The sequence below is a fragment of the Trachypithecus francoisi genome, unplaced genomic scaffold, assembly GCF_009764315.1.
Source record: "Trachypithecus francoisi isolate TF-2019V2 unplaced genomic scaffold, Tfra_2.0 Contig01585, whole genome shotgun sequence".
NCBI classification, from domain to species: domain Eukaryota; kingdom Metazoa; phylum Chordata; class Mammalia; order Primates; family Cercopithecidae; genus Trachypithecus; species Trachypithecus francoisi.
In genome coordinates, this window is record NW_022681444.1 from 2,651,500 (window position 1) to 2,667,344 (window position 15,845).

General features: G+C 41.5%; 3 protein-coding genes across 4 annotated transcripts in view; 1 reads left to right on the forward strand and 2 right to left on the reverse strand.

The window, feature by feature from the left end:
- Nucleotides 1-1,853, reverse strand: part of SCAI (suppressor of cancer cell invasion) — a 191,554-nt gene extending 189,701 nt beyond the window's left edge. For both annotated transcript variants that reach the window (XR_004432191.1, XM_033190902.1), the window contains exons 1-2: nt 1,685-1,853; nt 932-976 (exon numbers count right to left, since the gene is read on the reverse strand). Coding sequence is in view for 1 of the 2 variants with exons in the window: in XM_033190902.1 (XP_033046793.1) it covers nt 932-976; nt 1,685-1,737 (98 nt within the window). In the remaining variant the exon portion in view is untranslated. The remainder of the gene's footprint in view (nt 1-931; nt 977-1,684) is intronic.
- Nucleotides 1,854-5,267: 3,414 nt separating this feature from the next.
- The window catches only part of PPP6C (protein phosphatase 6 catalytic subunit), a 49,802-nt gene continuing 39,224 nt past the window's right edge, over nt 5,268-15,845 (reverse strand). The window contains exons 5-7 of the mRNA XM_033190919.1: nt 12,805-12,884; nt 12,432-12,641; nt 5,268-8,530 (exon numbers count right to left, since the gene is read on the reverse strand). Coding sequence (XP_033046810.1) covers nt 8,282-8,530; nt 12,432-12,641; nt 12,805-12,884 — 539 coding nt within the window. The 3' untranslated portion in view covers nt 5,268-8,281. The remainder of the gene's footprint in view (nt 8,531-12,431; nt 12,642-12,804; nt 12,885-15,845) is intronic.
- On the forward strand, nt 9,835-10,641 carry LOC117071200 (ribose-phosphate pyrophosphokinase 1-like). Its single transcript, XM_033190931.1, has one exon. The coding sequence runs from the start codon at nt 9,847-9,849 to the stop codon at nt 10,189-10,191; it is 345 nt and encodes a 114-aa protein (XP_033046822.1). The 5' UTR covers nt 9,835-9,846; the 3' UTR covers nt 10,192-10,641.

The window sequence follows — 15,845 nt, forward strand, 5'->3', positions numbered from 1 at the left end:
TCAGACTGTCTAGATTCAAATCCTGGTTTTATCTTTTACTAGATGCATGATTCTGGGTAAATATTTGGCCCCTCTGTGTCACAGTTCCCTCTTCTGTAAAACAGTGACAACACTACATATTCTCTTAGGGTGCTTTGAGGATTACAGGAGAAGATACATATACAGCATTTGCACACAGTGCTTGGCACATAGTAGAAGCTCAATAAAATTAGTTTCTTTTATTTTTTGAGGCAGGGTCTTGCTGTGTTCCCCACACTGGAGTGCAGTGGCATGATTACGGCTCACTGCATCACTGCAGCCTTGACTTCCTCGGCTCAAGCAATCCTCCCACCTCAGCCTCTTGAGAAGCTGGGACTACAGGTCCACAACACCTGCTCAGCTAGTTAGTTTTTGTGCTTTTTTTAATTTTATTTTTTGTTTTTGTGGGTACATAGTAGGTGTATATATTTATGGGACCGGCTGGTTTTTCAATTTTTTATAGAGATGGAGTCTTGTTCTGTTGCCCCGACTGGTCTTGAACTCCCAGGCTCAAATGATCCTCCTGCCTCAGCCTCCCAAATCTCACGCCTCATGGGATTGAAGGCATGAGCCACCCCAGCCCAGATAAGCTTTTTAAACAGAGATGCGGAGAAACTGAAATTATGGCTAAGGTAAAAAAAACTAGCTGAGATCCTTACACAACATCATAAAGTAAAAAAGTGGGATCTCTCAAGATTTCTCACATTATCTTAGATACCAAAAAAAAAAAAAAATCGACTATAGAGGTAATAATTTGAAGTCCTCAAAAGAAAAATCATGCATGTGGTTATATTCTTTTAAAAAGGGGATAAATAAGAAACTTCATCTACTGACTGTACAATTATGCAGTACGGCACAGGTGCAGCCAAGCAAAAAGAAAAACATGAAGCAAAATAGGAAGGCACTGCCTTACCTGCTTCTCCGTTTTCGAGGCGGTTTCTCCACTGTGCCAGTCAGTCTACAGACCAAACAAATAAGACAGTAACTAAAAGTAATATATAAGAAAACATCTCCGGGCGCTACTGTGCCAGTCAAGAACTAAACAGACCACCCTCTGGGACCACAGGCTCGCCAAGCCCAGACCTGACCTTACAAACGCCTTATGCCCTGTTTCCCCTATTTACCAAGACCAAGCACTCCTGGGACTCACCGTTCCCCCAATTCCCCCTCAGCCCAAACCTTCCTGGTCCCTTACCCCATCTTCAACCCCTGCTCGTCACAGCCCAGCTCCCCAAAATCATCCACCTCCACCTACTCATTGTCTGCCTCGTCACCCCCGCAAGCTCCCCCAGCCTCCCCTTTCCTGTGCCCACCCGCTCCCGACCGTACACTGCCCTCTCCACGCCCCGCCTCTCTGGGCCCGGCGACCCCCGCATTCCACGGCCCCTCCGGGGGCGCGCGCGCCTTGCCCCTCCGGCCCCGCGCCGCCAGCCTCACCCCTCGGCGCCCCTTCCCTCACACGCCCCTCTCACCTGGCCTCGAGGATGAGATCGCGCCCAGCCCGCGCCGCCGCCTCCAGCCGCCCCCCAGATCCCCCCAGCTGCACCCCCCGCCCCTCCGATCTCTGCGCCCCGAATGCTCCGCGGCCCCGAGCCGCTGCCCCTGGGCCCGCTCCCTGGCCCCCGCCCCATCCCCAACCCCGGCCTCCACCCAGCCCCCGCCCCACCTGGGGGCCAGGCGACTCCGCGGCTGCTGGGGCTGCCGGGCTCCTCTGACCATCCGGCTCCTGCTCCGCCGCGGGAGCTGCTCCGGCGGCCGCAGGGCTCGCTCGGGAAGCTGAGGCGGCGGAGGCTGGAGTAGGCGGAGAGGCGGGAGGAGGGCCTCGCGCCTCTGCCAGGCTTGCCGCGGGGCCCGCCTTCTCCGCGCCTCTCCTCGGCTCCCATTGGCTAGTTCAGTAGTGTGGACGGAAACCTGTCAGTCGATTGGACGCTCGGCCCATCACATCCCGCGCTGCCCACCCAGAGGTTTGGTTGAGACTGCAGGTGGCGGCGGAGGTGCCTTAGAGATTGCTAGCAGGGCCGGAGGAGACCCGAGCGCCACCAAGCGCCGAAAAATAGGAACTGCACCCCCGGCGCCAGACACCTGCCCCAGGTTCTCCTGGCTTTGCGTCCTGCATCCCACACACCTGCTGGCGCCCCTCCACCTCTGCACCAAGCCAGGACCGAAAACAAACCCTGAAATCTCCCAGTTTCCTCTAGCAGGTGAGACAGTGAGGCAACTCTCACAAACATGTTTCCTTTTAAGCCACCTCGAATGCGATCCTTGTCCCTACATCTTGCTGAAATTGTCTCACAGCTCACAGCTACCCTTCAAAAAGGACCCAGCCAGAAAACTGTGAGAATCCACCAAAATAAAGCATGGCTGGGATGCTCAATCCTCTGCAGAAAAGATCACTAGCTTGGGTGCAGGCTTTTAAGAAAGCAAGATTTTTTTTAATTACCGTGAAAGAAAAATCAGTACTGCAAACAGAACCAATGCCATACTAAAAGCAACGTGTTCCATTTTGAAAGACCTGGACAAGGCCGGGCGCGGTGGCTCAAGCCTGTAATCCCAGCACTTTGGGAGGCCGAGACGGGTGGATCACGAGGTCAGGAGATCGAGACCATCCTGGCTAACACGGTGAAACCCCGTCTCTACTAAAAAATACAAAAAGCTAGCCACGAGAGGTGGTGGGCGCCTGTAGTCCCAGTTACTCGGGAGGCTGAGGCAGGAGAATGGCGTAAACCCGGGAGGCGGAGCTTGCAGTGAGCTGAGATCCGGCCACTGCACTCCAGCCCGGGTAACAGAGCGAGAATCGGTCTCAAAAAAAAAAAAAGAAAAGAAAAGAAAAAAAAAGAAAGGCCTGGACAAATTTAATCCCTGAATGTAAGCCGACCATCCTGATTCTGTGACGATAGTTCTACACCAATTAATCAATTTTAAAATAAGTTTTACTGTATTTTTTGACAGACAAGCATGCAAAACTGCCTTTCATAAGCATAATTAGTTACCCATCGTCTTCTGCTTTAACAAAGCCATCCTTGAAAATAACTCAGCTCATTAACGTATTATAAAATTCTTGAAGGTGGGAAGGCCTCTCTAAATCACTACTCCTGTGTACACTTGTTTAGTAAATTCTTAGCATCTGTTCAGAGTTGGGAGGCGGCATAAAACTTTCTCTTAAGCCACTTCCACTTTATTAGAACATCTTTTATGCCTCAATAATATGACAGCCTCGAGTAGTACATGTCAACATTGGGGTGGGGAAAATCTCTAATTGATCTCCATAAATGGCAAATATTAGGATACTAGTTTTTCATAAAACCAAATGTATTTGGTGTAAAGAGCTGTCTTTTCTTCTGAGATGGTCCTACCTACATCTTTAATGGTAAAATGACTTTCCATTTATGAAGTAATACTGATGGTAAATTGTAGCAGGATTTGAAAAATTGCTTTGACAAAGAAAAAATGTCAAATCTCTGTTGGCCCCCCCAAATTAGTATTTCATGTAATCCTAGTCACAGAACCACAAATCAGCTCAATCTCAACCAACAGTTTCCACCGTATTATCAAGCCAGAGGAAAGAACTCCAGAATAATTTGTGTCAGACGAAGGGGGATCATCAACTCACTAGGGAAGTAATCTTGAAATCCATTTATTACATTCCTTATTAAAAACCCACTGCCTGCTTTTTAGCATCTTTCATAACTGACCAATCCTCACTGGTATATATCGGATATTGTCAATAGAACAGAAGCTATTCATTTCTTACGCCTTCCCAAAAAGGATCCTCAAGTCTTCACATTGTGTCCAAGTGATCTCTGGTTGTTTTTACTCTGTAAGATACAAATCCCATCATTCCAGACCACATTTAATTCACACTTCCTCTGTATTTTCACCAATTACTCCATCCTACATCGAACATTTCCTTCTCCAGATGGGTTGTACTTACAAAATCTACACTATGTTAGCAATTACACGTTGCCTTGGATTATTCTTCCCAACTACAATGAATTTGAACAAATGGCCTATGAGTATGAGCCCTTAATAAAAAGCAGCTTTGGACCAGATACTGGGTGCTTTGTGTGTGCTATTTTTAATACTGAGATTAACCCTGTCTGATACTCTCTTATTTTAGACACAGAAATTTCAGATTCAGAAAATTCAATTTGTTCAGGGTCACACAGCTACAATAACCAATACTACTTAAAATAGAGGGCTAAAGATGTACTCTGGTGTGCCCTCTAGGGATTCAAGTTCCAGCTCTCCTGTGCAACCTTAAGTCACTTATCCTCTCTAAGCCTATTTCCTCATCTGGGGAAAAAAGTTCTAGAGAAGAATGAACAAAATTAATTTTTTTAAAAGTTTGGGCTGGGCACAGAATCTTATGCTTGTAATCCCAGTGCTTTGGAAGGCCAAGATAGGAGGATCTCTTCAGCCAGGAGTTCAAGACTAGCCTGGGCAACATAGGGAGACCCCCTCTCTACCAAGAAAAAAAAAAAAATTAAAGGTAATATAGTTATAGACCCATAGCAAGGGCATCACAAAATAAAGAATGTAACAATTTAGCTACATATGCTGAATACAGGTTAGTTGCTGTTACTGCATGGCAGAGCTGGGGTTTTAACCTATATCTGATCCCAAAGCCTGTGCTATTCCATAATGCCTCCATGCAGTCTTTTATAACCCACCATTTATATACAAAAGCAGAGTGCTGCTGAGAATAGTGGGTGCCTAGGGATTGAGTGGAATATACTTATGTAGTATTTTTGTTGACAACACAAATCTATTAATGCCACTCATTTTTGAGTTAAGAAAACATTTGAATGATCTAAGTCAGCATAAGCCTACTCTCATGAGGGTAAAGGCACAAATTCACCAAGAAGTTGATAGAGAAATAGAAAACTAACAGGAGGGGAATGCAGAAGCATCTAGTGTGTCTGGCACCATGCTAGGGGACTTTCCAAATGTTTCTTTTTGGTTTACTACTGTGTATTTCGTCAGCATCACTGCACACTGTAAATACACAATTTAAAGAGTTGTAATGATCTCATGAAGCCTAGTTCTGGGCACTGGATCGAAGTTGTAACAATAAACATTGCCTTTAAAGAGTTGGAACACTTAGCTCAGAGTCAAATGCAAAACAAAACAAAAAAAAGGTTTCACTTTTGTTTACCAGTCAAGCAACCAAGTGGAGGAATAAGCATTTTTTAATTTCTTATATAAAATGCTAACTTCTTGTCAGGACATACTACAGACTATGCATTAAATTTTTTGACAAACTTCCTATAATCTTTTTATTAATTTACACTGAGGGAATATAGCACCTTTCATCCGAAGAACTGAAGGTGCTTTACAAACATTAGCATTTAAAAAACAATTACATTTAAAAATCTGGATTCCTGCTGTTAAATCTCTTCGACTCCAGATACACAATTTCCTGGAAGCTGATGGAAAGCAATTCTATTTCTGACAACGAAAGAGGCTCAGAAAGAGTCCTGATTTACTTTCACAGTACAGGCATTTTCCAAAACCTGGTGCTCGCTTACAAAGCAAACACACACAAATCTTAATGCAATGAACAATATTTCAAACCTTATTTCCCAAAGCAAAACCTAGGGCTTAAGACGTCAAAATCTTCCAACAGTTCTAGACATCCCGACAGAATAGGAGCTGATGCAAGTTGCATATGAGATATACTATTGATCCAGGCATTTTAGGATCACACTCAAATAAAGTAGTGAAAGTTTTTAGGGAAACACATTAACTTATAAAAAGCTAGCCAAGAGCATATCGGCCAAATGAGGAAAGGGAGTAAATGGCAATTCAAAGTAGACAGTTCTCACTAGAGCCTACGGCACTTTATTAGAAACCAAGTATATCATAGGCAAATAAAAATAGTTCTTACCCCCATTGATACAACATAAGGGATTTTACATTCAGCCTAGATACAGGGAGTAACAAATCCTCCTGCCCATAAATCTATGACTTGCAAGTATCTTCCACCACGTGATTACTCTATATAGTACATATAGTACATAGCCCTTATTTATTGGAGGGATCCAAAATATTCCTTGTAGGCTCACAAAGTCCAATACATTAGCTCTCTCTTCCCTTTACACATCTAATAGTAAAAACTATTTTTTCCATGCAAAAAGCCATTATTCAGTTGAAGAGAAATCAGGCAAAACAGAGATGGCAGTTAAGGAATGGAGAGAATATTATTGGCACGTGCCCAACTAGTGACAAACAAATGCAGTACACGATGACTTAAAAATAAAAGTCACATTATAGGGATAACAAAAACAACTACATCAATCTAAGCTAAGGAGTGTCAAACAGGGAGGGCTGGGAGTTACCAGTTCTATTGGTACAACTTAAGTAGAAAGCGAGCACTTAAATACAATTTATGGTAACAGGAAAAAAAAAAAAAAAACTGCAGAGAGCTGTTCAAAGACCACACCAAGTTGTCTGCATCACTAATTTCCAGTGTTTCACAATTAGTAAAATACATAGCTACATATCCCTGTAAGATAAAAATACCTTTCCACCTGAATTACACTGGTGTCAGGGCAGTAACATGAAGTTACTGACCCAACATTAGTTCAAGTGTGTGCATCAAATGTCCTAGCCACCTCTTTCATATAGCTATATAATTAAAAACTATGTAAGGAGCTGGTGGTTTGAGGGAAAAAAATAAAATCAAAACAGTATTGTGCTCATTTAATAAAAGAAAACCCTGATGAAAAATTATATGCCAAGAAGCTTAGACTATAAAGATTTTTATTGCATTTTTAGGTAACCTGGAAGTTCTTATCCTGAAGGGGAAAAGTTGGTTTTCAAAACTACCTGAACAGATGCTAAAGTGCTTTATTAATTGGCTGGCTTCACAAGTATTTCCTGGAATGACAAAAATTAATTATAGTAAAGGGATACCAACTATTTCACAAAATGGTGCATTGCAACATCATTTATGACTACAGTCATAAGAGATACTGGAATACTTGTCCTTATGAAGTGGACAGTTGCATATTAAGAACGGATCATCACAACCCTTTGGATATTCAAATTACTTATACAAAGCTGAAATATGGAATCACAGATCTTTGCAAAAAAGAACAACTTGTTCCTTTTTCTACACTTTAAATAATCTGCTTCAGACTACAGTTCACAAATACAAGAGTCCTGACTTTTCAACCTTTCCAGTTGCAGCTTAAAAATGAACACTTTCTAAAAGTTAAGGTCAACTGTTACAGCAAGAGAAGAATGATTCCTATTGAAAAGTACATAGATTTTAGTTAATAATACTCATGATAGATTGTAAACTGGATTGATCACATTCTACTCAACTGGTATCAAATTAACACATCAGCATTACAAGTATTAAATGTTTTTCTATTACTATAGAGGATATAAACCAAAACATTAATATGGCAGTTATGTTCTTTAGGCACAGTTTAGTGATTTTTTTAAAAAATAAATACTATTGAATTTCAATTGAAGTTTTAAACTCAATAACCAAAGGGTCAAGAACTCTGATTAGCAAAAAAGAAAAGATAACTTTACACTAACAATGTAAGCTGTTTAAAATTTCTAACACTTAACCTATCTTTTATTTAAGATTACTTTATTAAAAATACAAGGAATCTGAAAAAAGATCAATACAATTATCTTAATGTACAAAGTCATAAGCTGTAGCAGTTTTTAACTAAAATTTAAAAACACAACAAGGAGGGCAGCCCTTTAGACCAATTTATTTTATATCCATTTAAAATATCATCCAACAAAGGACAATGAAGTTTACATCTGGGACAGGTATACATAACTTGAGGCATTTGGAGTCCATCGTGCCCACTGAATAACAACTTTGCTGCTGAATTTCTTAAAACTTACCAAACTAAAACAAAAGGCTGAATGATACAAAAAGAAGGAGTATTTAGGTGTAATCTGTCAATTGGCTTTTAAAAAAGGAAACACATCCTGTTTCCCAGAGCAGTAAAGAAGCAAGAGCTACATGCAGCAGTGTGAGTATGAAGACATTTCTCAAGTCTTCTCAAATGAGTGCAGGGTGGGGATGGGATGGGGGGAAAATTGATAGAAAAACTTTGCTATAGACACCACAACAAACAATAAATTTAGATAATTTAAAATTTAAAAAAAAAAAAGGCAAGAGGCAGCATTTCAGCAGCAAAGTGCTCAATAAAAAGTATATTGTAGAGGGTAATACAAGAAAACTGGGGTAAGAAGAGGGCAGAAAAATGGGTCAGCAGGATGGGCGAAGGCCTCAAAGGAAATACGGCGTTGTCGTTCTGGGAGGAATAACACGTTCTGAATCTGGAACTGCCCGGAATAACTTTGGTTCTCTTGTATTTACATCTTTGAAGACCATGATCGAAGCAATATTTCCACAACGATAGCAGTAATTAGGAGCAGACCATACTGTCACCAGCTTCTCATCAAACATAAATTTATAGCCTTCGTGCACTAGTTGATGTGCTCTGCAGATGAGTTTTAAGTTGTTGATATGAACAAACTGCAATTTAGAAAGACACTGTAAGTATTTAGCACTTAAAAAACAATCACCCTACATACGTAAGAAAATAATCATTTAAATACCAAATCCTATTACTACTAAATGCATCATGAGTATAGAACCCACTCTATAATTATCCCCAACAATTTAATAAGTTTAGGCAAAGAGAGCAATTTTGGCCTGAGTCAACTACACAGCTATAGAAACTGTATAGCTACATAGTTAGAAATTTCTGGAAGAAAAAGCATTCAATAGGTCCTATGAATCAAAATTTTGTGTTTTCTGATTTAATAATAAAGATATTACTATCAGTATCTACAATTTACTGAAAGTTTAGTATGTGTAGATGTTGCAATAATTCTGAAAGAGATTATTCTTTTGCAACTTAAGGAAACAAAAGCTCAGACTAGATAAATAACTTATCTAAATTAAGATGCACTGATACAGGATCAGACTCTAGTTTTCTGACTTCATTACGATGCTGGAGCGCTTCCCAATATAAAGTCGTGTGTGTGTGTGTGTGTGCGCACGCCCGTGTGTGTGTGTGTGTGTATTTAGTTGAAAACAGTTAAAGTTCAAAGTATTGCCTATCTTGAAGATGGTGGGGTAGCATCACAAAGCGGTTAGCATTGAGTCTCTGGACCGACTTCGATTCCAGTCTCTGCAGCAGCAGTGATCACTTAGTGAAGAATGCTTAGGGTAGTTGGCCAGGATCCTGAATATCAAAATCTTCAGCAGCAGCTCCCACCAGGACTTATCTCAGAAAACTGCTGACTGCCTGGGTCTGGAGCTCGGCAAGGTAGTGACTAAGAAATTCAGCAACTAGGAGACCTGTGTGGAAATTGGCGAAAGTGTACGTGGAGAGAATGTCTTCATCATTTGGAGTGGTTGTGGTGAAATCAACAATAATTTAATGGCACCTTTAATCATGATTAATACCTGCAAGATTGTTTCAGCCAGCCAGCTTACTGCAGTCATCCCATGTTTCCCTTATGCCCAGCAGGATAAGAAAGACAAGAGTTGGGTGACAATCTCAGCCAAGCTTGTTGCAAATATGCTATCTGTAGCAGGTGCAGATCATATTATCACCATGGACCTATGTGCTTCTCAAATTCAGGGTTTTTTTGATATCCCAGTGAACTACCTGTATGCAGACCTAGGTGTCCTGAAGTGGATAAGGGAGAATATCTCTGAGCTGAAGAACTGCACTATTGTCTCATCTGATGCTGGTGGAGCTAAGGGAGTGAACTCCATAGAAGACAGGCTGAATGTGGACTTTGCCTTGATTCACAAAGAACGCCAATTAAGTGGATCGCATGGTGCTTGTGGGAGATGTGAAGGATCTGGTGGCCATCCTTGTGGATGACATGGTTGACACTTGTGGCACAATCTGCCATGCAGCTGACAAACTTCTCTTAGCTGGAGTCACCAGAGTTTATGCTATCTTGACTCACAGTATCTTCTGTGGTCCAGCTATTTCTCACATCAACAACGCATGCTTTAAAGCAGTAGTAGTCACCAATACCATAACCCAGGACGACAAGATGAAGCACTGCTCCAAAATACAGGTGATCGACATCTCTATGATCCTTGCAGAAGCCATCAGGAAAACTCACAATGAAGAATCCGTTTCTTACCTATTCAGTCATGTCCCTTTATAACACAGTTACTTCTGAGGTTTTTTAAGAATAAAATCCATCCCACCCCTTGTTTTCCCTTGGTATTTGATGACAAATTCAGAAGACCCAGCTTACTGCAGTGTAGCTTTCAATATCCCACATCAGGTATATCTGAGCTTATCCGAAATGGAGAAAGACGGGTTGAGATTAACTGCTGGGACTTCCTACCTGCACTGTCTCATTCTGGCTTCCTTGATGATTTTGTGAGTCTTGCAGCTTTAACCAGAGCTCAGCTGTTACAAGATTTCAGACTTTTGAGGATATTGTGTGGGGGTGTCTGACTGTGATTGGAGAAGCTCAGACTACTTTGCATGTGAATGCTTCAGGGTTTTCTTTGTTGAGAACAACCAGCAACAAAGCCAACCCATGTGTGAGCGGTTCTCCCCAGGGTCTATGCGAAATTACAGCAAGAGCCCTGGGCAACCCCAAACCTAGTCCCAGTGGCTAAGCACCCTGTAAGGCAGGAACAGGCAGTTGGACTTGAGCAGCCATGGGGTGGGGGGTGGGGGGTAGTGGAGGACGGAAGCAGCACAGTGCAGCAAATGTTTCTTGGGAGGAAGAAGCCTGATTCATCATCATCTGCTTGACTACGTAGCTTGGATTCTCTTTTGTACCTATTCCTTTGATTTGGCTTTACCTTCATCCGTCTTGATCCTTTCCTGGCCAAATATCCTCTTGGGTCCAAAGGAACACTGCACCATAGTCTTCTGGAAAGCAAATGTGCTTCCTGCTATGTAATCGCTAACATTCACATTACATGATTTGCTGTAGCTTGATCTTCCTTAGCCTACTACCCGTGTGGCAGTAGGTTTTAGGTGGTCTCATAGTGCCTTTTGATTAATTTAAGTATTTAATTACCATCTTCCTTCTTTGGATCTACTTGGCATTTCAAATGAACAGAGATTTCTGTTTTTAAAAAGAAAAAAAAAGCCAGGCGCGGTGGCTCACGCCTGTAATCCAGCACTTTGGGAGGCCGAGGCGGGCGGATCACGAGATCAAGAGATCGAGACCATCCTGGCTAACACAGTGAAACCCCATCTCTACTAAAAATACAAACAATTAGCCAGGTGGCGGTCGCCTGTAGTCCCAGCTACTCAAGAGGTTGAGGCAGGAGAATGGCATGAACCTGGGAGGCGGAGCTGGCAGTGAGCCAAGACCGGTCACTGCATTCCAACCTGGATGACAGAGCAAGACTCCACCTCAAAAAAAAAAAAAAAAAAAAAAAAAAAAGATAGACATAGGCCGGGCGCGATGGCTCACGCCTGTAATCCAGCACTTTGGGAAACCAAGGTGGGCAGATCACCTGAGGTCAGGACTTCAAGACCAGCCTGACCAACATGGTGAAACCCCATCTCTACTAAAAATACAAAAATACAAGCATGTTGGTGCACACTTGTAATCCCAGCTACTCAGAAGGCTGAGACAGGAGAATTGCTTGAACCCAGGAGGCAGAGGTTGCAGTGAGCCGAGATTGCACCATTGCACTCCAGCCTGGGCAATATGAGTGAAACTCTGTCTCAAAAAAAAAAAAAAGATTGATGTTATTGGCTCTTGTAGAGGAAACTAATAAAGTGTCTGTATCTGAGTGATTTGAGGTCTTTAAAAAAAAAAAACAAAAAAAGTACTGCCTATCTTGGTCTTGTCATTTTGTTACTTAACTACATTATTTGAAAGGACAGGGGCCGGCCAGGCACAATGGCTCACACTTGTAATACCAGCTCTTTGGGAGACTGAGGCGGGTGGATCACCTGAGGTCAGGAGTTCAAGACCAGCCTAGCCAACATGGTGAAACCCCATCTCTACTAAGAATACAAAAATTAGCCGGGCGTGGTGGCGTACACCTGTGGTCCCAGCTACTCAGGAGGCTGAGGCAGGAGAATTGCTTGAACCTGGGAGGCAGAGGTTGCAGTGAGCCAAGATCATGCCACTGCACTCCAGCTTGGGTGACAGAGGAAGACTCCATCTCAAAAAAAAAAAAAAGGAAAAGAACATTTACTTTATCCACTATTACCAAGTGGATGCTGGAGTAGGTGCTTTCGCTGTGTGATCTTATTTAACCATTAAAAAAAGACATACATTAATAACTAAACTAGAAATTTAATATCCATAGCCACCATATTTTGAGAAAGCTAGACTACAAGTTAGTTATCTAGGGCCACCATAGTTCTCTATGCAGTCCATTAGCAATCTACAAATTACTTTTCCAAAAATGCTGGCTTTACCTCATTTGTGACCTTTGCTCCAAAAAGCCAACCTGCTCCTCGCGGACTGATAGCCCAAGTATCCACATCTTCAGGATCTGACCAAACCAGATCACAAAATGCTCCTTTATGAGGAATTTCCTGATTCCGTTCGATGGTTCGAATTTGATCCAGTGTTTTGATATCAGGAGATAAACCACCATGGACACACAAAATCTGCTCATCTATTAACTAGCAAAAAAGGATAACGAAGAGTTGAACATATAACCTCAGGCATATCTAAATTCATCAATGAATACTAAAGATATCAACATAATTGAGATGACAACTAGATAAAAATATGCAATGTGTTATTGGCAGGAACATACATGAGACTTTAAAAATAGAAACTTACAGCTGCTACTGTGAGCATGTCAAAAACTTTGGTACAGTATCTCCAGGCATTAGCATTTCCATATTTGGTTTGGCACTCATCTGTGAAAGAAACAGAAGGGTTTTAATTAATGAATCTGCCAATAAAAATAAACAATATATCCAATACTAAAGCAGCCTTCAGTACAACAGAAATTCAGCTTAAACTAGGACAGCAAGATATGACACATATTTAGTCCTACTAGGACCTCCACATAGAGCCAAAAGAACACTACTGACCAACTCTCTACAGTTATATGTCCCTTAACCATGGGGATACATTCTGAAAAATGCATTGTTAGGTGATTTCGTCATTGTGTGAACATCATCACATATCCTTACTAAACCTAGATGGTCTAGCCTACTACACACCTAAGCAATATGATATAGCCTATTGCTCCTAGGCTATAAACTTGTGAAGCATGTCACTGTACTAAATATTGTAAGGAAATAGTAACACAAGGGTAAGTATTTGTGCAATAGGAATTTTTCAACTCCGTTATATCTACGGGACCACTGTTATATATACAGTCCATCATCGACTGAAATGTCACTATGTGGCACATGACTGTATTTCCTAAGGATGTAGTACTGCTCTTCATTCCTGGAATGGACCTAAGAAGCAGCTGAAATTATTAACCAAAATGTTATCATTAGAAGAGTCAATACAAATTTCACACAACCTGAAGCAAATGTTTTTACAGTTATGTTAATATTAGGTAATTCTGGTAAACAGATAAATTTATTTAAGGAGACCATTCTAGCAGGATAATCAGATCAAACAAATTAGAGGACCTTTAGTTATAGGAACATGAGTAATTCCTAACTCTTCTCAGGGCTAAGTTATCTCTTCTGAGATTTTCTGCAAATTGTCCAACTAAACACTTGAGCTTCAATGGATCACAACTGAGGACAGATTGCCAGTCAGGTTCTTACAAATTCTCAGTTGAACACTCTTTCTGCTGCCTCCATAGCTTTTTGTTTTTGAGACAAGGTCTCACTCTGTTGCCCAAGTTGGAATACAGTGGCGCAATCAGCAGTGGCAAGATCACAGCCTCAACCACCTGGGCTCAAGCGATCCTACCACCTCAGCCTTCCGAATAGCTAGAACTACAGGCATGTGCCACCACATCTGACTAATTTTATTTCTGGTACAGATGGGGGGTCTCCCTATGTTGTCCAGGCTGGTCTTGAACTCTTGAGTTCAAGCAATCCTCCTACCTCAGCCTCCCACAGTGCTGAGATTACAGATGTGAGCCACTATACCCTGACTGTCTACATAGTTAATAGGGTACACACTTCTTCTGCTAATACCATGGAAGCTCTGCACTTTGACTTCTTCCATAATTTTAGAAAAAAAAAACCTGACATACCACTATTGCCTTAAGTGAAGCTGAAAATGATATAGGAAAGAAGTCTGCAGGTTATGACCACTCCCCAAGATTTTCTCAATTATATATCTATGTGAAGCAAGATTGTTATGTAAACTTGGCATAAGAGAGCCCTAACAATGAGCTCAGTTTGCAGGCAGGGATCTTGAACTTGGCTCTATAGTAACTGTCCAGTATGTGTTTATCAGTGTGAACTGAAGGCCCAGTGTAAAGTTATATAGGGATATCTTATTCCTTTAAAATCAATGTAAGTCTTATAAAAACTAAAATTATCTTATTCCTGAGGAGCTGTTAAGCTTCATTTTATTAAACAAAACCATACAACACCACTACAAGAACAGAGCTCTGGGAACAAGAAAGTTCAATACTAGATTTTGTGTTGCTGTCATTTTCCTCAGTCAAGGCACCTGGATTAAAATGTCCTCCTTCCTCACCCCATTTTTTCCCCTTTAGCCCTACATTGATGAAAGCTGGGCGAATTCTGGAGTATAACTGTATATATAAAAACAGTCACATATAAAAAACATATCATATATTAGTCATATATAACTATGCGTTTTATATATTATGCATGTAGCATTAGTTACATATATATAGTAGGTATGTGTGTTTTGATAACATTAGCTTTAGTATTTTCACTGAGCTAATATCATAGTATGGTATCCAAAATATTGATTATTTTGCAAAAGAATCCAAAAGTTGTATTTCAATTGGTGTTTATTTTGTGAATGAAAATAAGAAGTAACTTGTAGAAAGGAGACAATTATCTAACTTTACAAGTATTTAAGAAATTATATAGGCCGGGTGCGGCGGCTCAAGTCTGTAATCCCAGCACTTTGGGAGGCCGAGACGGGTGGATCACGAGGTCAGGAGATCAAGACCATCCTGGCTAACATGATGAAACCCCGTCTCTACTAAAAAAAATACAAAAAATTAGCCGGGCGAGGTGGCGGGCGCCTGTAGTCCCAGCTACTCGGGAGGCTGAGGCAGGAGAATGGCGTGAACCCGGGAGGCGGAGCTTGCAGTGAGCTGAGATCCGGCCACTGCACTCCAGCCTGGGCGACAGAGCGAGACTCCGTCTCAAAAAAAAAAAAAAAAAAATTATATAAAAACAATTATCAAAATTTCTCTAATTGATAATGGCAGACAAACTGAAGAGTAAGAGAGTTCAGAGTATCTTTGTTTTGTTTTGTTTTGAGACAGAGTCTCGCTCTGTCACCCAGGCTGGAGTGCAATGGCATAATCTCGGCTCACTGCAACCTCCACCTCCCAGGTTCAAGCGATTCTCCTGCCTCAGCCTCCCGAGTAGCTGGGACTACAGGCAAGTGCCACCATGCCCAGCTAATTTTTGTATTTTTTGTAGAGATGGGGTTTCACCATGTTAGACAGGATGGTCTCAATCTCCTGACCTCATGATCTGCCTGCCTTGGCCTCCCAAAGTGCTGGGATTACAGGCATGAGCCAACACGTGCAGCCCAGCCTATCTTTATAAGGACAGAAGATAATTCAAACTATAAAATTTAAAACTAAAGGGTTCTGCAATTAATGTTTCCAAATCTCTCAATATCTGCCTTAATTGTGCTCAAGGAAAATCCAAATTCATAATCTTGATAATTATATTTCCTTCAACGGC